At 38.5% G+C, this 24,171-nt stretch overlaps 3 protein-coding genes across 4 annotated transcripts; 2 read left to right on the top strand and 1 right to left on the bottom strand.

The window, feature by feature from the left end:
• Positions 1 to 180: 180 nt before the first annotated feature.
• On the top strand, positions 181 to 15,318 carry LOC105280686. Its single transcript, XM_011341400.3, has 4 exons — positions 181 to 605; positions 12,933 to 13,012; positions 13,091 to 13,217; positions 14,314 to 15,318. Exons 1-4 carry the CDS (start codon positions 597 to 599, stop codon positions 14,398 to 14,400), a joined length of 303 nt encoding a protein of 100 aa, XP_011339702.1. The 5' UTR covers positions 181 to 596; the 3' UTR covers positions 14,401 to 15,318.
• Positions 15,319 to 17,703: 2,385 nt separating this feature from the next.
• Positions 17,704 to 20,903, top strand: LOC105280687 (FAST kinase domain-containing protein 5, mitochondrial). The gene is made up of 7 exons (XM_011341401.3): positions 17,704 to 19,040; positions 19,134 to 19,295; positions 19,364 to 19,522; positions 19,614 to 19,842; positions 20,124 to 20,210; positions 20,280 to 20,576; positions 20,768 to 20,903. Exons 1-7 carry the CDS (start codon positions 18,004 to 18,006, stop codon positions 20,864 to 20,866), a joined length of 2,070 nt encoding a protein of 689 aa, XP_011339703.1. The 5' UTR covers positions 17,704 to 18,003; the 3' UTR covers positions 20,867 to 20,903.
• A 466-nt stretch (positions 20,904 to 21,369) lies between these two features.
• Positions 21,370 to 23,906, bottom strand: LOC105280688 (mitochondrial ornithine transporter 1). 2 transcript variants are annotated; one of them, XM_011341402.3, is made up of 5 exons: positions 23,671 to 23,906; positions 22,542 to 22,778; positions 22,153 to 22,316; positions 21,788 to 22,063; positions 21,370 to 21,704 (listed from the first exon to the last, which is right to left on the bottom strand). In XM_011341402.3, exons 1-5 carry the CDS (start codon positions 23,783 to 23,785, stop codon positions 21,531 to 21,533), a joined length of 966 nt encoding a protein of 321 aa, XP_011339704.1. In that variant the 5' UTR covers positions 23,786 to 23,906; the 3' UTR covers positions 21,370 to 21,530. The 2 variants fall into 2 exon arrangements, with proteins under 2 accessions (XP_011339704.1, XP_019887658.1); XM_020032099.2 differs by having other exon boundaries at positions 23,357 to 23,808.
• Between the last annotated feature and the right edge of the window lie 265 nt (positions 23,907 to 24,171).

Here is a 24,171-nt window from a genome sequence, read left to right as displayed (position 1 = left end):
GTGGATACGTGGCGCCCACCAGAGAGAGTCGGATCCGCTCTCGCTCTCGTATGAGCATGACGAAGAGAACGGAGGCGAGGCGGGGGAGCAGGAGATAGGAGGAACCGGGGGAGAAATAGAAAGAGAGAGAGAGACAGACAGACAGAAGGGGATGAGAGAGCTCACGGTATAAATGTGGGCCGCGCGAGTTCCACCAATCATTCGCCCTCTGACCTCGAAACTCACGAAGCTCTCTCACCTCTCCATCTATTTTGCGGTACCGAGCGTGCCCCGTTACTGCAACTGCTATCATCGCCACCATCACTACCACCGCCACGATCATTAGTCTCATCATCATCATCTTCGCTGTAATCGTTCATCTTTCCTTCTCTTGGTCATTCTCTTCAATCGTCCAGTAACGGACAGCGATAATCGCACGCACCGTTCGTGACGAGATTCGCGTCTCGCGACGATCACACGACCGAGAATATCTGAAGAACAAAAGAAGAAAAAGCGGTACCAAGCCGGATATTCGATCTCTTCGACAGGAAATAGATCGGGATCAGTGTTACTGTGCGTCGACAGACAGCGAAGCGAAGGGTTTCTTCAGTGACAACATGACGACGGTGAGTACCGTATTCTTGAATCGCTGGAATTGGTTGAAGTGCATTCTCGTGAATCCACCCTCATATTGCTATTTTTCGTCTCCGCCTCTTGTTTGTTTTCCTTTGTCTCGCGACGAGACACGATAGCGGGGGTGACGCGCGATTTGCAGAAGTTCAAGGGCTCCGTTAGCTTACTTTAGGAGACACTAAGTATTCCCGTACTTGCACGTGGTTGCAATAGCGCGGAGAAAATTGTTTCTTTCGGGAAAGTATAGAAGAAACTCGTTCCCGCAATTGCTAATATGTAACTTTTGCTGACTTTATATAACTTTTGATCTTGAGAGAAAATATTTTTGAAACGAAAGAGAAAATTTCAACGCGACACTTTGCGCGCTTGTAGTTGCCTGGATTTCGCAAATTTTTTATATTTAGCAAATGAATCAATAAAACAATTCATCTTTATAATTTTCTATATATGCATCAGACATAAGTAAAAGTCAGAAATAATTTGGAGAGTGCGAGGGGCGCGTTTATGGAAAATTAGTCATCGGCGACCGCGTTGCGGATTGGACGTACGGATATATGGCGCTGTATCCGATAGATGCGCGTATATCCCTTTTAGTTTTGCATCTCGCGGAGAAGTAATCGAAATCGAAGGCAGAAGAGTGCCTTCCTCTCGTTCAGCTGATGCACTACCACTACTCGTAACGCTTTTCCGGGGAGATGTCCTCACGAAATTTCCGAAATTACAACCCTCCGTATTACTGCGCTTCAATTCGACGATGGCGAGTAAATCGATGGTACTCTAAATTACTTCCGTAGTAAAGCAAGGGAGAGAAAGAGAGAAAATATTTCGCAGCAAAACACAAACTTAAAATAAATTCTTCGCATAGTTGATATAATATTTGTATAAATATTTATTTAATTATTCCTACCTCTATCGCGCGCGCAAATTTGGGGTGTGTCCAAACACTTTTTATGTTGCAACTCTTGAAATTTGTCAAATTAATGTTTGCAAGTAGCAAAAATATCTTACGGGGGGGGGGGATGTGTGATCCATTATAAAATTTCAATACAAAATTGCAGCAAATCTTTCGTTTATTTATTCAGATGTTTCTTTATATTGAGCTTACAGGAATATATGAAAATGGTTTTATCAGAGAGCTCCCGATATTTCGCGGATTGAGCTACGTCAAAGAGAAAAACTGACATAAAATGGACACTGATTGGACAAGACTTCTGACAATATGCGTCACTGCATTCGCAGCAACACTTTGTCGAACAGGCGCTGGGTTTGACGTGTCACCGTTGCTGCATATTGCTACAGCAATATGCCCTGAGCTATGCGATACGTCACATTTTATGAATCATCCTGCTGCAAACATGTTAAACTCCAGTAAAAACGATCGTTAGCCAATTAGACTGCATAATATGTCATAAAACATACACACACGCACATATAACTGTAGAAATATAATCTATATTCTATCTCTATATATATAAGCCAAATACCACTCACTCACTCACTCACTCACTCACTCACTCATCAACGTGCAGCCCGAACCACTGCACCTATCGACTTGAAATTTTAAGGGTATATTCCTACTATCACATAGGTGCTCACTAAGGGAGGGTTTTCCGAAATTCTACCTCTAACGGGTGAGAAGGTGTAAAATGTGTTTTTATTTAATTCTACGCATAATATCGCGGGCGAAGCCCGCGTGACGGGGGATGCTATTACTTATAATAAGATTGATATATAGCTACACATACCAAACTGGCAAACGCTTAATAAAAATATTTATGTCTAATTTGCCTTAGAAATTCCATAACTCATCTACGATTTTTCACGATTTTTATCACTTTTAAGCACCTTCTAAGGTCTTTACCGTCAAAACTTGCTACTTTTGTTATTCATGTTTCTTGGTCACGTATCGTATAGTACCGCCAGTTAGTTCGGCGAGTTAGATGCTGCGTGTATCCGGAATGAATCGCATACGTGTATCAAAGGGCAAATGTAACCGCTGCGGATGCTGGAGACGTTACGTCTAGTCCGAGTAGACGCCAGAGAATGCATAAAGTTTCTTTACTCGCTGCCAGTTGGACACGCGTATATTTATGTCGACCGTGAACGGAACAGCATTTTGCCGGATTTTACGACAAGTGTTTCTGTTAACGTTATTTCGCGTCAGCCAAGTGCTCTTTTACGAGAACGGTACCTCAAGCATTTCGACATTAATCGTTTAATCGTGGGTTATCTTTATCGCTCGATATTATCTGCCGGGGTATCGTCTTGCGTGTGACTTTTGAGCGCGAAAATTACGCGTAACCAATCGAATTCCCAATAGCAGAACGTAATAGTACATAAACGTGGCATAAACGGATGAGTCAGACTTTACGACTTGGGATGATGATACTTGATGTTCAGTCTTGAGGCTGAGGGAAAAACACGGAGGCCCTTCGAAGGTTAAAATTGTTTAACGGAATACTGAACGATTCGATTGACCGACTTTTAAGGGAAAACAATCTCGAATCGAGACGACTGTCTCATCAGAAGGAATCTTTCCTTTTCTCCTGATACTATCACTTTTCTGTCACGTCGCCTGTGTAAAGTTCGACGATAATCCGCGTCTACGGAAATCATCCCGTCGAAGGACATTGGAACCACACAGAGTCGAGCAGACGGAGAAAGAGAGAGATAATTCGATCGCGACGATTGATAAATCAGAGAATGTGAGAAACCAAAAGTTCCGTTTTCACGATTAACGTGGATTGCGTCATCGATACGGATGAAGAAAAATGAATCGACGGATCGGAACGAGTGGAGGAGGTGCACTGACGAGGATTAAAAAGAAGAAGAAGAAGAGAAGAAGAAGAAGATGAGAGAGCAGCACAGGAGAGACGCAACGATGCTTTTTGTATGCTACCAGACGGAGAGACGCCACAACGTCCCACATCCGAGACGAGCGCAGGATCCTCCATTTTCCTCTCTCTTTCTCTCTTCCGTTCTCCCTCTTGCTCCTCGGGGATGGTTTCGCGCTTCTCTTTCACTTTGACCCTCATGTGGCTCCGTTTCTCCCTTGCTCTCTCTGTCATTGTCTCTTCCTGCTTGTTCACCCTCAATCCCCTCCCTCCGCCCTCATCCTCTCGCCCTTTCCGAATGGAGAGCGCCTACGCGTTCGAAAATGCGTATCGTTAACTCGCAGGACGCACGAGCGCGGTTCGAGGCTGATCGAACATTTGGCGGAGCGAATCTATCGCGCGATTACGCGGCCAAATCGGGTCCGGTCGTTTGTCAGCGTCGACTCGTTCGAAGAAAACGTCTGACGAGGTTCCGGAAGGCTTTGTTCAGGAAGGAATCTCGGGGCGTCCGGGTAATCGCGCGGACTCCGCGCGAATCACGGACGCAAAGCACTTGCACTCCGCTCGGGACACTCGGGATTTTATCCGTCTTTTCTTCATGCGCGTTTTTCCCTTTTGCGCGCCATGCGACGCAAAATGTCCGATGAACCGTACGTTTCACCCCCCGCAAAGACGAGCGATATCGAATGGAATTCCTTTTGCCCCTGCTTTACTATCTGTTTTCTTTACTTCCGCAAACATAACGAATATATATGGGATCAGGATCGGAATGGAGCGAGTTGATTGAGTTTTCGAGATCTTGAAGAGAATATGCGGAATATTCCGGACTGACCGAAGGGAGTATTCAAGATGTAAACCCTTTGGCGAATTTGGAGTCATTTTCTCATTCAAGAAAATGTCGTCAATGGTGATCGCTCGTTGTGGCTTTCTGATACTTTGAATTATATTTCTTGAGAAAACTACATTGATCTTTGCCGAGAGGTTTCCTTTATCTCTTGTGTTCTTTTATTTTTAACATAACATCGGCTTCAAATTTGTCAAAAGATCTGTCTCCTTCTGGAGACTGTCCCCATTGCCGGAAATGTTCTATAGAACGCGAATTACGCTTGCGTTTATTTCTTTTTATGAAATGATAATAATAAACTAATTTGCGTAATGTTTGCATGAGCGCAGCGTAAAAACCGACTAGCATAATTGCATAATCCAGCTCGCGGAAAAAGCAGCAATTTATTAGCGTTCAAATGCAAATGTCCGCAAAACGATTAAATTCACTTAAGGGAGGAAATGTTGTTTTCGAAACGGGGAAGGATTTATTTCTCTCGCGCCAAGAGAGCGAGAAATAGAGAGAAAGAGAACAAGAGAGATGAGAAGAAGAAAGAACCATCGCGAGAAGACGAGCATAATAGCATCATAAATTATATAGGAAAACGGAATAATATTGTCTAAGACAACGCATCGCGTGGAAAAATGTAATTGAAGATGTGTAGTGCGAAATCTTCTTGATACGCGACCTACGCATTTCTGATGTGAAACGCGCGGCATTAATACCGCAGATAAGTCTGAAAGCCGTGCGAAATTGTATCAATTTCCGCGTACATGGCGCATCACTTTGTAAATCCACTTTTACGGAACGTTTTGCGCCCTACCACCATTAGCATGCACAAACACTGGCTAAAGTTCCCTCAAAAATAACGAGTACTCGGTGCGCCGATCTACCGGCCTTGGTAATTGATATCGCCGCGAAGAAACAATAAGAGGGCGAATAAAACAAGCAACGCGTGGAAAACGAACATCCCGTACATACGTTTATCCAAGAGAGAGGTGTCTGCGGATGGTGCGAGATCCAACAAAATATTAGGTTGTAACATAATATATTTGTCTCGCTTTTTAATGTTTTTAATAATATGTAATATTATTGTAATATTTGTTATTAAAACACTAAAAAACGAAATGAATATGTGTTACAATCCAATATATTAGGTGTATGCAAAAATTTTAGTCATTTTTTGCACATTTCCGCTTTGTAGGTGTTTAATAAATGCAATTTAGTTATCAAAATATTTGCTCTCGTTTTTTACGATTTTCTATTGTCTTATGGGTAAATTGCGAGTTCTTTTCTGCAAATAGGTTTTTCGTATCTCAGTCACATCTCAAAAGTACAGTTAAACAGTACGGCATCGATTAAGGAATAAGTGGTAATCCGAAAGCGCCAAATGAGTGAATAGCACCGCGCCGCGTGTGGAAAAACTTTCCAACTCAAACTCCAAGTCCAAAGTTTCCTGAATACGAAAAGCATATATAGCTTTTCATTGCTCATGTGTTTTATTGCTCGTGTTTACTATTGTTTTTCAAACTCATGTTTATCGTTAAATCATGACATAACATTTTACAAATTTTGATGCCAACTCTTCAAAAAGTAAAAAAGCGATAATTTATTTGAAGTTTAAATAATAATATTAGAATGCTGAAAAAAGGACTAAAACTTTTGCAAACACTTAATAACTGTCGATGAAATTAACCGAATGTCACCAATTTATTCCGTTTATTTACTATGACGATTTTGCCTGGCTAGGAAGACGGCACTGAAAGGTCTGACGCGAGACGTTTTTCGTCTCATCCATTTTAATGCCACGCTTGATCATCCGTTGATTCGCCAATTATTAAAGGCCACCCTCCTTACCATTGCCAAATATATATATGTATTATAAATGCTTATATTTGCGATTCATTCGTCTTGTACATACGCGAATCGTTTCGTTCGTTACTGTTTACATTGTACCTAGTCAGAACGCCTCTTTTGGCGGTACTTGATTAAATGATGGCTTAATGAATGCTTAATAACAACCGAATTCATATCAAGCTCTTTCAAATGCTACTCATTTCAAAATTATTGCGCTGTATTATTAACGTCACGTCGGAATTGGAAAATATGACGTAATGCGTAATTATTGTAATAATGTAATAATTATCGTAATTGTTGTATCACACGAGTCAACATTCCATTTTTAAGACTGCCTTTATTTTAATCATGTCTCACATATTGATATTAATTTGTTCAAATAATGAAATAGTCGAATGAAATTGAGTGAAACACGCGTGAAAATAGACCGTAGCTGCGAAAATTAATGTGCAGAATATTCGGTATCAAGTTTTTTATACGATGCGATAACGGTATCCCGTTGACATCGAGAGTCTGTTTTCGTATGATGATTACACCGCTGAAATCATTATTAGTTTACGATCATGTTTCACTCATTCGATAATTGTGATTGTCGCTTGGTCGAATAACGAGCATAAATTATTCCCCGGCGATTGAAAGATATTCATGTACCGTGCGTCCATTGTGACCTTTGATAGAGAACAAATGTCGCAAATCTGACGTCCCACACAATCACAATATGAATGTAAAATGCTCTGAAAATCAACCGAACGAGTGCCTGATATTTTGAAAAAAAAGATGCGTGTATGTGACATAATCGGATTAATAAAGATGAGTGGTCGAAATACTCGGCATCGTGCCACGTAAACGAAGATAGACGCGACTTAATTCGATTAGGCTGACTACGCGGCGTGTTGTTTAATAATTAACATGGACCCAAGAATCGCGGATATCGTGATTATGTCTCGCGTTAGTTCGTATTTGTCTTCGTTTACGCGCGTGTACTTGCAACCCCTAATAACACGGCGTTCATTAATAACGTGTTATCCGTGCTGTAAAACATCGTTTCCTGATTAAGACGACAACACCCACAATGCTTATTCTAGATATAATTAAGCTATTCGCATTATGTGTGTGTGTGTGTATCTCATTTTAAATTATTGCAATATATTTCGGATACTTATACAGTAGTCTCGCTTTAACTGATCTTCGCTTTAACCGGCCATATTTCATCAAGATTTTTTTCCGCGAATCATATTATTTCATTGCCAATTCTAGAAAAAAGTACAGTACACTATACTCAGAGACAACGTATTACTTCCAGAAAGTAAAGTTAAATAAGAGCATTGCTAATAGTGCATAGTTTTGAAAGCTCTCGAGCTTACGCTTTAGTTAATGATTGTTATCTGTGTCTGATTTTGGTGCCTAATTACTGACTTTTTTAACTAAATAAATAAATGTTTAATAAATATTTACACACAACATATATGCATTTTTTAATCTGATTTGGAATCTATAAATGCTATTTAGTATGCTTTTTCGGATTAACCAATCATTCGTTTATCCGGCCTAAGATCTCCATAGAGGCCGGTGAGAATCGGGAGTCTGCTGTAATGTAGATGTTACAGAAAAACGAGGAGTCTTGATTAGCATAACTGAGTCGCCAGAATTATTGGTATGACTTGGACAATTAATTGACCTTATGTTAATTTCTTTCATGCATATGTAGATTGTTTCTTGCGAAACTTGGAGCAATTAAACTAATTATTGGGTTAATTAAAGGTTCGGTTCGATTTTCAATTTTTTAAATCAACTTACATGCAATACAGACAACAATGTTGATAGTGTCTATATCATAGACGATAAATGTCTAATTACTTACAACAATGGTTATCTGGTTGATGAATAATTTGTTTCTATACTGAAAGCAATAAAATAAAATTTGATGCAAAACTTGAACCGAACTTTCTGACTGACCCGATATTTCATTTTAACCATCTTCGTTACGATATGACTGATACCAAACATAAATTAATATAATTATTATACGCGTATTAAACTCTGTAGAAGTTGCAATTTTTGTAAGGAAGTTATTTCTAGTATTCGACATACCGTGAATAATTGAATTTGTCGTCGAGTTAGTCGACGAACAAGCGAGCCTTACGAAACGAGTAGCAATCCATTTGCATAATTTTCACAATTACGATAGCCGCCAATTAACTAAAATCAGTGGATATGTGGTATTATCATCGTGCTTATCCTGCCTACTCTCGTTGAGTGGGCTCTTTGATAAATTTTGTATTAATATGCTAGTCTCTCTTTCGGGTCGAGCAATATTTCCATATGTCGACATATACAGGGTGTCTCAGAAAGAATGGGACAATGCTCGTGTGCAGATAGAGCGGACTGAACTGAGTCGAAAAGTCCTGTACCATTTTGCAATTTTCGCAATAGTTAACGAGTTATTAATTATTAAAAATCGCTGTATTAGTCCGGCCTACCGCCGAATGCAAGCGCGCGGCGAGATGCGACCGCCTAGCGATTGAGTGCCTAGCGATCGCAATGGCAATGGCTAGGCAGGCCATTTGTAATAAATAACACCCCGCGCGCCTAGCAACCTCGATTGCTATAGGCGGTCGCATCTCGCCGCGCACTTGCATTCGGCGGTAGGCCGGAATAATACAGTAATTTTTAATAATTAATAACTCGTTAATTATTACGAAAATTGTAAAATGGTGCAAAACTTTTCGACTCAGTTCAGTCCGCTCTATCTGCACACGAGCATTGTCCCATTCTTTCTGAGACACCCTGTATATGTACGTCGAAAAACACGAGTGACATGTGCGTTATTTTATCAATTTATCAAAATATATTAACGAGACATTTACGAGGAACTACTTGAATTAAGGACATACGGATCAATTCGAAATAGAGAAAGAGAGAGAGAGAGAGAAAGAGAGAGAGATTATCTCAAGATGTTATAATACGTTAGACCATCATCATTACGTTTGTCGCGATTGAGCTTTTCTCTAATGTGCAGGCTGTGGGCAAAATATGGAAATAATGTAAAGAATAATTTTGCTTATCAAGATATTGTTCGCTTTAAAGTATTATTATACAATGAAACCCTTCGCGCGATAACGGTCGAACGGGGATCTCGTATCACCCCATGAGGCTCGACTGAATAAGAGAAGTATAATATACAACACTATTCATCGATTGCAATCAGTTGAAATATCGCTTAACAAGAATAAGACCCACAACTCATATCCAATTATTTCAATGAATTAATAGATTAAGAGGAGTTTAATTGTCTTTCATTTATGACGGAAAGAGTTTTTTTACATAGCTTTGTGTAAGTATATTAGTAAAAAAATGGTAAAAGTACCGTTTCTGATATTGAGTCACACTACTACCTCACTTTTCGAGATCAAAAACAATGGAAAATAAACTTGCAGCGATTTTGACAACTAAAAATATTTGTCGAATCATCAGATTCCTGAAACCGAGAAAAAAATAGAGCGCTTCGAAAATGGCAACTTGTTTATCACTCAAAGAGCCAGCACTTGCAAAACAATCTGTTTATCTTTGCTTCACATATCGATTTGCTATTCTACATTTGGGTGCCCAACTCTGACGTTACCAAATTTATTTTTTTATTTTTCAATAGTAAATTCTCGAATAGATAGTGTTATTTTTCAGGCATACTGTCATAGTTGCTGCATTCTGTTTTGCATTAATTAGGTAACTATATAATAGATTTTATACAGATTACATATATTTTATATGTTTTTCTGAAAAGAAAAATTATAATATCGAAAGCATGTATCGAAAAAGTTACGACAAAAGATATTTGATGCAGGAAAGTTCATTCCTTTCGTCTTTATCGAATATTTATTCTCAATCTTTCGGCAGCCACTTGAAATACTTCTCGCGATATTATACCAATTAGATATGCAATTGGAAATGACTTAATTGCTTGCCGTCGTAGTAGCTACGACCTATATTACGTGTTTCTGTACGGTTTCATACAGACGACTGGATTCGTTTGATGACGACATACTTTTCGTTTCGAATCAGATTCGTTATATCGAACACACGAAACTATATACGTTTTCTTGCTTTCGCTAACGAACCAAAGGAGCAAAGTAATTTCGAAAATTCATTAACTGAAGCTAGAGAAAATTAAAAATTCTAATTTTGTAAAATAAAATTGTGATATTATCCACGTTCACATTACTTTACATTATTTAGAAATACTAAAAATGTATTCTGGGAATACGTCGATTCGACAGGAAGTTGCATTGCACAATCCACAGAGTTTACGAGAAAAGGGGAAGGAAAGAAAAGAATTAATACACACTAGCCACAATATAGCACCTATTTATGCACCACTCGACTGTATAAACGAATATCGAGGGATGATGCGATGGCTTGTGCGATATTTATGCCAGGGTTGAGCGAGTTCTCTGGAAATGAGGGAAATCATTCTCGCATTCGAAAAACGCTCGCACGAGGATGTCTCTTTACGACGTGTGCGCTACGTGATCGGTGCGTTCAACTTCGTTCAATCTCGCTGCAGACGGATAATAATGCGGATTTAAGCGGTAAAGGAAGAGTAGATCTATTAAAATAAATAAGCGATAACTCTCGAACGCGAATTCATACCCGTGCTCGCCGACCGAGGAAGAACGATTTCTCTCGCGCCACGTCGCACTCTTTCAACCCCATTCCTGTAGAATCTCGGATATTATTAATCCGAAAAGTCCGAAGACTCTGCGAAGAATCTGGAAAGATTGAACACGGATTGAAAATCGAGAAATCGCGATATTCTTTTTGTTCCGAGTAATCTTTTATGACTCTGTACAGGTGTTGCATTTCGACCGAAGCATCTTTTGGATTCGAGAAAATATTATTATAGGTCGACTCTGTAATCCGAGTCGCATCTAGATGACGATACAACTCAATGCAGCGATGTTTTGAAGAATTTTGTTTTAACGAGATTTTTCGATTCCTTTCTTCTTCTTTTTTGAATATAGTTTAGGATAGGGTGACCAAATTCGGATCGCAGATTTAAAAGAAAGAGTAAATTTTTTTAAAACTTATAAACTAAAAATAGTAACAAAACATTCAGAAGTTCTTGGCATTCAAAGAGGTACAACTGTTGCATTTGAAAAACAATATTATGGATAAAACGTCGATTTTTAACTATTTGCAGCAAATGGTGAAAGGTTATGGTACCGGTAAATGTGAGATTTCAGTACCATCCGCATTTTTTTCTTCATATTAAACGGAATCAGAAGACTTGAAAATTCGAAAGTTTATATCTTTTTGTAACTTTCTGAAAAATTTCATAAAAATATGTGTAGTGAATCGAAAGTAAGAGTGAAATTATTTACGTACCTTCAAAAGACGCTTCAATTGAGTTGCCATATTTACTGTCATTTATATGCTTTATTTTCTTTCCTAGTTTAACGGAAACAAGACATCGTCGATGCCTTTTATAATAGCGATAGTATAGAATAAGGTTGTTAACGTACGAGAGAGCAACATTTAAGCGAATAATTGTAAAATTCACTAAATCAGTGATCTGTCAAATTTTTGATCCGCATTTGGTATCTGATCCGAATTTGGTTACCCTACCCTATGTGTTGCGAAATTAGACTGCAAAAGGTGACTTCGCTACAAAAGGAATTCTACAAATTTCTTACCACGAGAAACACTCGAGACCATCCTGTTTATGTAATTATAGATTATGTCGCGCTCTGTGCATAGTTAAATAGTCGGAATTAAATCATTTTCCCAGACGAACTTTATATAACGGTTCAAGATCCGTTGACTGTACTCGCTTACGTAAAACGCGGGTAAACACCCACATTCATCGTGTTGACACATTTAGCGTTAAACGCAATATCGTTGAATATGTGATATGGGACAAGTGTTGGTCCGATTACCATTGATGTTCGAGGAACGAAGCGCAAAATTAAACGTCCCCGTGGAATGTGGAACACAAATACGAGCGCTATCTTTCAAAATTCAGTTAACAATTTCTATTCCGACCTTTTCCCTTTGCTCGCGGAGAAACGAGCTCCGGAGGAAGCGTGGGCCCTTTGCCGCTCGCAATGAATGCGTCTCTAGACAAGGATAACACACGATGCTGTAAATTGGCCGGCTAGAATGGTGCCGTCGTTTCGCCATGTATGGACAGATAAATAGTGGCGGGAATATCGATTTTGCGCGAAGATCGTGGCCACAGGAACGGACTATGTCCGCTGTTCGGTCGCTCGGTCAAACAAAATGACCTTTTGCGCGCGTATCGTTAGGACGAGTGCTATCTATTGCTCTCTTTCTCTTTCTCTCTCTCGTAAGGGTTCTTCCGCCTTTCGCCACCATGAAATCCGACAGTATTTCATCGGAAGATGACACAACTTTCACGGCGGTCCTTCCGGCATCGACAGTGCCAATTTGCCGAGTTGATCCAGTTGAAATCGGCTTACTTGTGATTGCACTTCACCGTGTTAAGCTCATTAGGCACTCTCATTAAAATTTTCTCGGCGACTTTGCGCGAATTATTCGGTTCCTTCGGCTCTCCTAATTATCCTCATGTTCTGACGCAAGCGCTTAGGTCTTTTAACGGGTAATTAACAACGTGAGAATTATTAATAAATGCGGAATTAAAAGGGGACATGCGCGATCTGGAGCAAAGCGGAAATACGAATCTTTTAGGACAACATAAGTAGCATGCATAATTACGCGATTACGAAGATACGAAAATTAATAAAGAATACTATTCGCGGTTTAACTAATCACGTGCCTCCAATTTTCAGGCATTTCTGCAACGATCCATAATCATCTTCGCCATTCTTCTGTGTTGCTTCCAGTCCTGGGTCGACGCAGTAGATTGCGAGTAAGTCAAGCACTTTTAGATTCCCTTATACTGTTTTTCTTCGTATGAAAAATAGAATTAAGTATAATGTCGTTGCAGACTCTTTCCCTATCACTCTTCCTGCCGAGGTATGATGACGAAGAAACGCGCGTTTAATAGAGGGCATTTTATAGAATCTGAAGACAGCAGGGTTCCCAGGATGAGATATTTAATCGCGCTTCTCGATGTAAGTGAATAAATACTAATGTAAGTAGATCTTAATGTAGGTAAGGTTTCGTTCATTAGTGAAGTGAAAACTTTCAACGGAAATTTGATTTAATCAGTTTTCTAATCGCCTAAACATTTAGACGAAATACATATTTATTTAACATTAATATAGTTGTAAATTGTCTGGATATATTATAGTCTATTTCCGAGGGCGCGCGCGGGCGGATAAGCGTAAGGAGCAAGGATTATTATCGGAATGTATCGTTTAATAAATCGAAGTTCTATATTGATACTTGAATGTCACTGGTACTTTATTGTACTTTAACAAAGACTGATCAGAGACTTCCGTACGATGTTACAATATACGTCCTAACTATCGCACTTCTTGAGAGAGAGGTGGTAAACTAAATTCCTGCCGCTCGCTACTAGAGGGTGCCGGCTCGAATCCAACGCTAGCGAGTTTCGACGGTGAAGTCACATGTCTTTTGTAGTTTAGACATTGCTGAAAGTGAAATTTAGTCCTCTCAGGTTAGATTTCTCGACACCAAAGAGATTTTCCAATCGATTAAAAATGAACCGCGATAAGCTGTTTTTCCGACATGTGCTTCTTCACTACTTCGACCTCAAGAAAACCGCAGCTGAAACGCATCGCTTATTATCCGAAGTGTATGGTGATGAAACTCCATCGGAAAGAACGTGTAGAGTTCGGTTTGAACGCTTTCGAAAAGGTGATTTTGACGTGAGAGACAAGGAACGTCCCGGACAGCCGAAAAAATTTGAAGATGTTGAGCTGCAAGAATTGCTCGATGAGAATCTAGCTCAAACGCTTTTAGAGTTGTCGAAAGCGTTAAATGTTTACTCCAATGGCCGTCTCAAAACGCTTGCATGCCATGGGAAAAATTCGTAAGGAAGGAATATGGCAGGAATTAAGTTTACCACCTAATAATAGCAGAGCGCTGAAAAAAAGACGAAAAGTTTTGTGTACACCTAATAAAAGTGAGTGACAGAAGGTTTGACATTAACTAAACTCAAATAAGAATAAATTATGTAATAAAATAATTATTAAGATCTCGTTTTCATTCTACTTAAGAAGTACGCAATTCCATTTGTTTCAGAACGCTCATAAAATCAAGCATGAGAGACAGGCAAAGAGAATGCTGGATGATATGCCGGAAGAGGAAATCGTGTACCACGATTATTGATTCAGCGATCATGGGATTACGGAATCGACTTTGCGATTCACGCAAAGACACGACTGAGCGATTGACTACTTCTTTCCAGGAAAATCATTCGTCCGTTCCAGGCAAATCCTTCTTCTCTTCTTGTCAGCACCTTATCGCAAATCTGGCCACGAGAAACTGTGTGTGTACATGCACGTACATTATTAATGCATTTTGACATCTCTGATATAAAAAAAAAGAGAAACTGGAATCGCACAATTTACTTTGTTATTATCAGTTTTGTACAACGGACGAATACGAATCTACGACACCACATCGTTTGCATTAACTTCTTCAACATCTTGTTACATTTTTCAAAAATACACATAGAAAAACAAATTTTAAATGACAGAATATTTCGATTTAATAATTTTGCAAAAATTAGATGCAGAGTTACGTCAGTTAAAATCTTTATCACCTTATCAATTTTCATGTCTCCTGCGTGGTAACGCATTTTATCTCTATCGTATGTGCATCGATATAGTTTGGAGATTGAATGAGATGTCATGCAAATTCAAAATTACTCTTCTGGCTGTTGTTCCATGAATTAATTAAGTGAAATGTTACTCGAATGTCAATCTCAAATTATTCTCCCGATTGTTCTACGAATATTTAACTAATCGTGCTGAAAGGCTTAAGATACGTGGATTGATTCTCTTAAAACTCATATACACGCACGTACACAAGCTCGTTCTTACACGATCGAGTTTTCTTGTACATAAGGAGATGTAAAACGATATATGATGTTCTAGATTGTTTCGATTATATTTCGAATAAAGTATATGTACATACTTGATAAAAAAAAAAAACAAGAATGTGCCCTTTACATTATACTTTCAATGCAGCAGCTAAACGTGTATTAATCTCACCGCGCAACACCAATAAATCTCAATCATATTATTTATGTATTTATTGCTCTGGAAGCTACAAATCTTTTTTTGAAGAAATGAGGCCTATGTGATACATTATACATTAAGAAATACTAAGATTAATTCTATATAATTAATTCTATAGTTATATAAGTTACTACATTTCTTTTGTTATTTTATTCTTGTTTTTATCAGATTAATAGAATGATAAAATATAATGATAAGAAGCCATTCAGTAAAAGATATATACAGGGTGTCCCAGAATTGTGTATGAAGCGCTCGTGAGCGGGTAGAACGCATCGAACTGAGAAGAAAAGTCCTTTACCGTTTTGAAATTTTCGCAATAGTTAACGAGTTATTAATTATTAAAAATCGCTATATTAGTCCGGCCTACCGCCGAATGCAAGCGAGCGGCGAGATGCGACCGCCTAGAGATCGAGGTTGCTAGGCGAGCGGAGAATTGTTTATTACAAGTCGCTCTTGCCTAGCCATTGCCACTTGTAATAAACAATTCCCCGCGCGCCTAGCAACCTCGATCTCTAGGCGGTCGCATCTCGCCGCGCGCTTGCATTCGGCGGTAGGCCGGACTAATATAGCGATTTTTAATAATTAATAACTCGTTAACTATTGCGAAAATTTCAAAACGGTAAAGGACTTTTCTTCTCAGTTCGATGCGTTCTACCCGCTCACGAGCGCTTCATACACAATTCTGGGACACCCTGTATATATATATATATATATATATATATATATTTATTATTCACTTAACCCTTACAGTCAAGAAGTGGGACTTGGTTTACAATCTATTGCTTACACATTCATTTCTCTTCACACTCATCCTTCCACACTTTTCTACTCTACTATTTTATAATCCTCTTAATTATCCTACTCACAGCTTTTCCCTTCTCTTTCCTTCCTTAGTTTCTCCCTTACTTTTTCAACTTCCCTCATCCATCTTACTACCTCTCTCTTTCCCTCTCCATCTAATACCTCCTTTACCCTTAATCTATTCTTCCCTTTTACATGTGTCATTATATGTTCCAACTCTCCTTCTGTTTCTTCACAAATTTGACACTTCCTTTTTCCTTCCGTCAGCCAAAATTTGTTTTTCTCTTCTTCATTTCCGCATCTCCATCTCGCAATTACTTTTTGACTTCCTTTCTCTCCTTTCTTCCTTAAATATCTCGGTCTTCCGACTTCCATTATATCCTTATATCTGATATTATACCTCGTCTCTCTGATTTTTCCATTCATCCATTGTCCCATCCTTTCACGCTCTCTCCGCTTCACTATCTGCACTATCTCCTCTCCGCACTCTCTAAGTGTCCTCACCCCTTCTGCACTAAATCCATTCTGTATAAAAGTCTTCTCTTTCCCCTCCTACCTCACCCTTATCTCCTTTCCTCTCCTTTTCTCTTATACACTCTATTACGAGTTTTTTAACTCCCTCTTTCATCGCCTTTTCCTCAAAATTCATCGCTCTACATCCTGCTATTAAACTTAACTTATCTATATTTGTTCCTTATACACTAAATAATCCGGCGTACAGGAGTCAAGACCCAAGGTCCATTTGACATATTTTTTGTATACTCTTTCTAATTCTTCCCTTTCCTTCCATCCCTAGATCTCAGCTCCACATTATTACTCCCAATACAAGATATTTAAATAGCATCATCCTTTTCCCAAAATCATCCCTGAATCTACGCTCCCCTATTCCCCACACCTGTCCTACTATCATATTTGCCTTTTTCTTTAAACTCTTTTATCTGCCCCTCATTCCCTCCATTCTTTCTTAGCACGTATCCTAAATATTTATATTCTCCTATCCTCCTCTATATCCATTCCTTCCCATTTCCATTCTATTTTTCTTCTTCTACCTCCGCCTCTTTGGAAGCACATCATCTTTGACTTCTCGGTATTTAATTGCAGCCTTTTTTTCCTTAGGTATTTTTCCATTCTCTTCATCATCTCCTCCATTCAGTAAAAGATGTTTTGGTAAATATGCATAAAAAGTCACACCTCATCGATTTTATCGCTACTTAGATATACACATATATATACATATATTGGGGAGTGTTTTCTGAGTAATTCCCCGCAAGAATCAAATGGAGGACGGCATTAGTTTAGAAGATATAACAAATTAAAGTTTGAATATTTTAGTAGTTTTTCTTAGATATTATTTATTTATTTAAACGTCGAATGCATGAGCGGGAGAGGGGTGCAGCTCCTCCCCCTGCATCCCCTCCCCACTCTGGAAAACCTAATCTAACTCAAACCAATTTTTCATTCAAAATTAAAATTTAAAAAATTTGTAGAATTCACGTGTAAGAAAACAGCAAAGTGCGGCGTTACTTTGATGCTCATTAGCTCAACAGTTTTTATTTTATTATTTAAACCTATTTTCCGTTTCTTTAATTTTCTAAATACAAAAAAAATCGAGACATCATAAAACATACACATATTTTCTAAAAATTTCATATAAACTCGGTTTATTTTTTACTTGGTGTCACTAGTGTACACTAGTGCAGAAAGTTCGGCAATAAAGAATAAACCTGTGTGTATATTCTAACCTCAAAAATCTAGCGTGGATGGGATGTTTGTCTCTATTGGAAGCTCTATCACGATATCGACGTTGACATTCACCGAAGGACTTATCAATAGGGACAATCTTTGATCTAGTTATTCGCCAGGCAATTTTTTACAATTTTCCTTTACGATGAACGTGTTCGCACAGAGGCTAAGTCACTTACGATGCACATATTCCACGCTATTGAGGTTATCCGACAAAAGCGGCTACCTGCGACACACTTTTGCGCCAACAAAACGTAAGTTTGGCATTTTGACGCGGTTACGCGTGCAACATGTAGTGTGCACGTGCAGCACTCCGTGTCGGAGATTCGTGATGCCTATTCCCAATCGTCGCGTCGATGAACGTAATGAGAGGAGAGGCTTAATGGAAAACGTAAAGGAAAACGATTATGCGCATAATTTGTTTTTAAATTCTACTAATTATGCGAAGAGCACGCTGCAGCAGAGCCTGACATACGCTTACGTGACAAACGAGGAGGCGTTAAAGATCCTAAAAATAAAATGGGACGAACAGTTGATGACGAGCGAGGAAATGCTGTCAATGGTCAAGAGACTGTCGTATAATATTCGCTGTAGCAACGAGAGGATCGACTCGAGCATGTACGAAAACTTCTTCAACATGCTGTGCAAGCAATGTAAGAATCTGAGTAACGACAGCCTGAAGATACTGATGCGGCATGTAGTGCCATTCTACAACCAATTCTTCAATTGTAGTTTTTACCAAAATCTCTGCCAGCAATTGGATAAGGAGTGTGTGGCACGCTTCGCACACTCAGAGATTAAGATTAACATTAATGAAATGTTGTTGCTCTGTGACATAATATATCAAATAATGCCTAAATCCGATTCTTCATATATGTGGAATGCCATGAGGAAACTAGGCAACAAGCCTGGTAAGCTTGATCACAACCAATTGGTACAGGTGTTGTTCTTCCTGAATGTGTGTCGGAAACCGCCTATAAATATGTACGAACTCGAGTATCGCTTAGAACAGTGTCTAGATGAATTGTCAATCAATGAAATGGGTGTAGCGTTATTGGGCTTTTTCAAAACCGGCACAAGAATCAGAAGTACCAGTCTTTTGCGACGCATCATAAAGAAGACCATCGCTACCGTCGAGTCTATAGACAGTATGAGTCTCGGAGCGATTCTAAAATTAATACGGTAAAACGATCATCACGCAATCACTGAGTGATCACTCATTCGCGAATGCATTGATATTGACATATTATGCGTTAATCGCAATTTTATTTTTAGGTACAGCATGCAACTCACGGAGATCCCGTTGTTGCAGGAGTTACTATCGTCTTTGATACCACAAGTGCCACGTTTCAAATTAATGACCCTGACACACGTTGCGCACGCGTGCGCGAAAGTCGCGCTGGTCAATGAAGAACTCATGGACAAAATAATCAAAAGGTACATTTTATCTGCTGCTAACTCAAGGCTCATGAGCAAAATGACACATACGACTGATACGATTCCAGATTGAATAGCGAAATAAAAACCGCAAGATTGAAGGACATTGAGAGACTTGTCTACGTTTTTGCCAACTTGAACATCGATCCGAACAACAGCGTCTACGAGAACGTGATCAATGAACTGAGGACTACTTGGGACACGAGCAGAGCGAGAGAGATATCATTGTAAGCGTTACAAGATCTGCGAAGAAACTCATAAAGATTAGGAATGGCACTGCTTTTTTTCAGAGATACTTATGAGACTTTTCCGCGATAGGTTTTCACAAACAGCTTCGCGTATTTTAGGATATCTAGCGGTGCTAAATATCTATCCCATAGATCTGATCAAACGCATCATGATGCCAGAGTTTATCTCCAATACGTGCAACAATAATTACCGTAATCTCACGCGTGAATATTGCGTCCTGGATTATAGTCTTCGCGTGGAAGTGCCCGAGTACGATGGGTTACTACTCAAGCCCACTACGGTCAATATGTTAGAGAAGGTACGCGAAAAGATTGATTATTTGTCATAAATCCGTTAATTCACCACGTTAGTTTGACCTTTAGAGGGCTGACATTTTTCCGTGGAAAAATGGAATTTTTTTGTAAAATTTTAATTTTTTTAAAATTTGTATATATATATATATAATCTATATGTTCCATAGAGTCTCCAAGTTTGTTCGGCGCCAATATAATGGCGTTGCCGGTCCTCTAACGGTTAAAAGAATCGAGTCACTCGATTCGAGTGTACATATTAATAGATATTAATTTAATTGCGTTACAGAAATATTTCCAAGAATTTTTTGAGTCCACTTTGACAGAGGCCTCTCGTATGAAGATGCTTCTCACAGAAGTGAAAGCAACATGCGAAGTATGTGAGTCGTATTCACGCAAAAAATCGATTCTTGTCACACGATGCTCTCATAGCGATCTTTCTTAGGAAATGTTTAACAACACATCGGACATAGTAGTCAGTCGACCATTACCACATTACGCGACGCCAGATATTATCATCTGTCTGGACAAATGGGACAAACTTATGCCACTAGAGGAATTTTTGTCGCAATTTAATCAGGGCGACATTATACACATTGATGAGACAAATTCTAAAGACCTTAGGTGGATCGCCCTTGTTTTGGCACATCCCGGCCTTTTAACACGGAATACCAATTTACCCGTCGGACATTTAGCCGCAAAACTAAGGCAGTTGCCCAAAATTGGATTCACGCCAATCTTGGTAAGTTTCACAGCAATGAATGCATCAATCATGTACTGAAAAAAATAATGCGGAATTGTAAAGCATTCCTGATTTCTTAATAATTACGAGATCAGCAAATATTCAAAAAAATATTTCATTATAATTATTAAAATGACAAATTATCTTAATTGAGATAAGTTGAGATGATAGGGAAATGTTTTGTTTTACAGATGTCGTACATTGATTGGACAGCATGTAGAACATCCCAGCAGAAATGTGATTATATCAGGAAGCTTATATTTGATACGCCAAAATTGTCCAATATGTGATATCGACAAAAAATATACAAATGTTAATTTGCAATAATATCGTCTCTGTGTCACCACCTTTTTTTCACGTATTTCACATACTTTCAAAGTTCCATTGGTCGGATCTGTTGGTAAAAATTTTAACATAATTTTTCTCAGATGTATTATATCTATATTCTCGACGAGGAGATATAAGCTACAGGAATATGCAATAAAAAGTAAGGTGTTACACTTAAAAAGCTCAAGGTAACTTTGTTCTGACCTTGGTGACGCCACCCAAGGTCAAAACTGATAAGATCTGATAAGTAAATAGATCATTATATATATATATATATATATATATATATAAAACCCTACAATTTTTATCTGAGACTTTCGAAAATTTATTTTTTTCGAAATAGCGTTCCAAGACTTGGAGGATCTTGTATAATATCTAAGTATGAAAAAATATTAAATTGAACTATATTTTTCAAACTTACACAGAAATATTTCAAATATTTCTATTTTGCACATGTTGTACATTATTCTATTATATTTACAAATTTTATTTTTATTCTGTTATATTTACAAATGTAAACGATACCAAATCCGTCAATCTAGCACACAATTTTACTATCCGCGACAGATATCTCATTACTCGTGATGTCAAAATTACAGTAAGAGAACCAAAGTATCAAAACGGATTTCAGAAATAATTGTACATAAATTTCTTCGTGTACTCGACAGTGAGGAACAGTGTTGCGGTCGCTGGTATCGTTCTTATTAAGGTCGGCGTTAATCCGTTGTACAGCGCGCTGATTCCTTCTTGCCTCGCAATATCTTTGAAAACCGTCAAAGCGGGCATCTTCAAGTTCTGCACCTGAAGAAGGGAAGACACATAAGAGATTAATAAAAACGCAAATATCGAGATACGCAGCATCTTTTGCGTGATGTAACACGAACCTGTATCCTGCTCTTAACTACGTCAGCGGGAAATATCACTACCCAGAGCATCGCACCGCCGACCGCACCAGCCACCATCGTCTTCTGCCAGCCGATGTCGTCTCTGCTCTGACCTTTCGCGGCCAGTAGTTCCCTCGTGGCTTCATAGCCACCGAAAAAGAAAAAGTAACCCGGCATCTCGCGAGCTATCGTCGACGAGAGACCTGTAAACAGGCCTCTTACACCTTGCTCCCTAAGTATCTGCCTCGTCAAATGCCACGGTCCTACGCGAGGTCTCTAAGAAATAACGATGACAATGTCACTCAATATTATCATCCAAAAGTTTGCAGTAAGTTAAAAGCCACCGTTAATCGACCGCTATTCACCGTGGATTTGCCCGCGGCCGTTTGCGTCTGCTCGACCTCGCGCATCGCCTGCAGCTTGCATTTTATCAGCTCAGTTGGACACAGCGTTAGTGAGGAAAAGAACGCGGCAAGGAAGCCGGCACAGGCGTTGCCAAAAAAGCTTAGATCCTTTACACTCTGTACACCTATTGAACAAGTTTTAAGCGTTGGCTTCAAATAATAATAATTTCTTTTCAATTTTTCATATTTCTTTACTAAACTGCATTATGTCAATAGTCTCATTGAAGACCTTTTGCTTTATGCAAGTCAAATTTAGTTTGTTTTATCTATATAATGATTTGAGTTGTGCTAATTGAAACTTGAATGTAAAATTGATTGGATCGATCGTGATACTGCAATTTATGATTTACCATATAAATGCGCGATCCCTTTTTGGCATCCACCATATGCTGCAAACAGTACAGAGTTCTCAGCGACGTTGGCAACTACTGCTGGGATCGTTCCAGCATATAGACCTCTCGCGATACCATCCGCCCTTAATGTACGCAGAAAACAATTCACCATGCCTTTATACATAGATGGAAATGTTTGCATCTTTACCTTGACCGTGTCCAATGGTTGGCCCACATAGACGAGTGCTACGCCGCCTATTCAATAAAAACATTTGTATTGCTTAAGCGCTACTTTTAAATAATTTTAAATAACTCTACAAATGTTAATTAATTTTAAATAATTCTACACATTTATTCATAAATACGAGGCATATGATAATGTCATAAAATTAATTTTTCAGATTTTCTAGATCAATTTGTTAGCAATTACATGTACCTTAACAATATTAATTGCGTTAAGGAGTTTAAAATGTAGCTATAAATTTGTAATTTCCTTCATTCAATTTTCATGTGAACAGCAAAAAAATGCAAGATAGGTACATGATTTTCTTGATAATCTATCTTTTTTTTTTCAATCTCGTGATGGAAGAACCTGATCCCATATCGACTAGATTGACTAGATATCAGTTATAGATATGATAGGTTTATCGGTCGTATAAAACCATAAAAGATAATGTTAAAGAATGATCGTTTCAGAATGCTATTGTCTTATTGCATTTATAAATAAACGACACACACATATATGTATATTAAAATCATATAATTTACTTCATACTATTAAGTAATCTAATACACTGATCGTTCATATTTGTGAAATTTGGTTTTATTCTTACATTTTTATTTTCTAAGAATTGCATTAGAAAACATGTTTCTCATTGTCGCGATTCTCCTTAGCTCAATATTAGGAGCAATTTATAACAGCGTAGCTAAACATTGCTACAATATAATAAACGTTAAAGTCTCATTATCTCAGTAAACTTCAAAAATTATCATGGGAGTTTCCGCTACTTGCTTACATCATCACTCATCGCGCACGTGAGTAAAGTTTACCATATTCCAAGCACCCTCTGTCTTTCTCCCTTTTCGTCTCACTCACACAAGTAAGCTCATCAGTAAACAAAAAGATTATAACACGATCAAGTATTACCGAGCGAACCGGCCATGAAATCGATCGCACCAGCTTTAATATTTCCTGTGGTACGGTTTTTTGTCAATACTTGCACTTCTGTGCTAATCGGTCCAGCAATACTTTCCATTGTCATCGTAGTGCAAATTTCTTGAACAAACTTTTGATTAATACAACCACGTGCTAACCAAATGACAGCACTACAATACCTAAATAACCGTGTCCGTCGCGCGCAGTGAACGATACTGGCGATCACGTGTTTTCAAAGAGCATGGCTCCGGTCCACTTCACGATTCAAATGCTTCAAAATACTTTTCGTTTTTCTCTCCTTTCGATTTCTACCCGGGCAACTTTTACTTTTTTAATTTTTGATTTTACGAATCGTTTGTTGGTCGTTTGTTGGCCTAATTAAAAGTTTTGTTGACTAATACTTTTTTTTTTAATATAAGAAAATTGTGTGGGAAGTTAGCCGGACGAAAATTATTTTTTTACCATTTGCGACTTAATCGATGCTCAATCGTT

This window comes from Ooceraea biroi, chromosome 12 (genome assembly GCF_003672135.1).
Source record: "Ooceraea biroi isolate clonal line C1 chromosome 12, Obir_v5.4, whole genome shotgun sequence".
Classification (NCBI taxonomy): Eukaryota; Metazoa; Arthropoda; class Insecta; order Hymenoptera; family Formicidae; genus Ooceraea; species Ooceraea biroi.
Note: the sequence above shows the minus strand (reverse complement) of the source record. Positions and strands in the feature narration are given on the sequence as shown.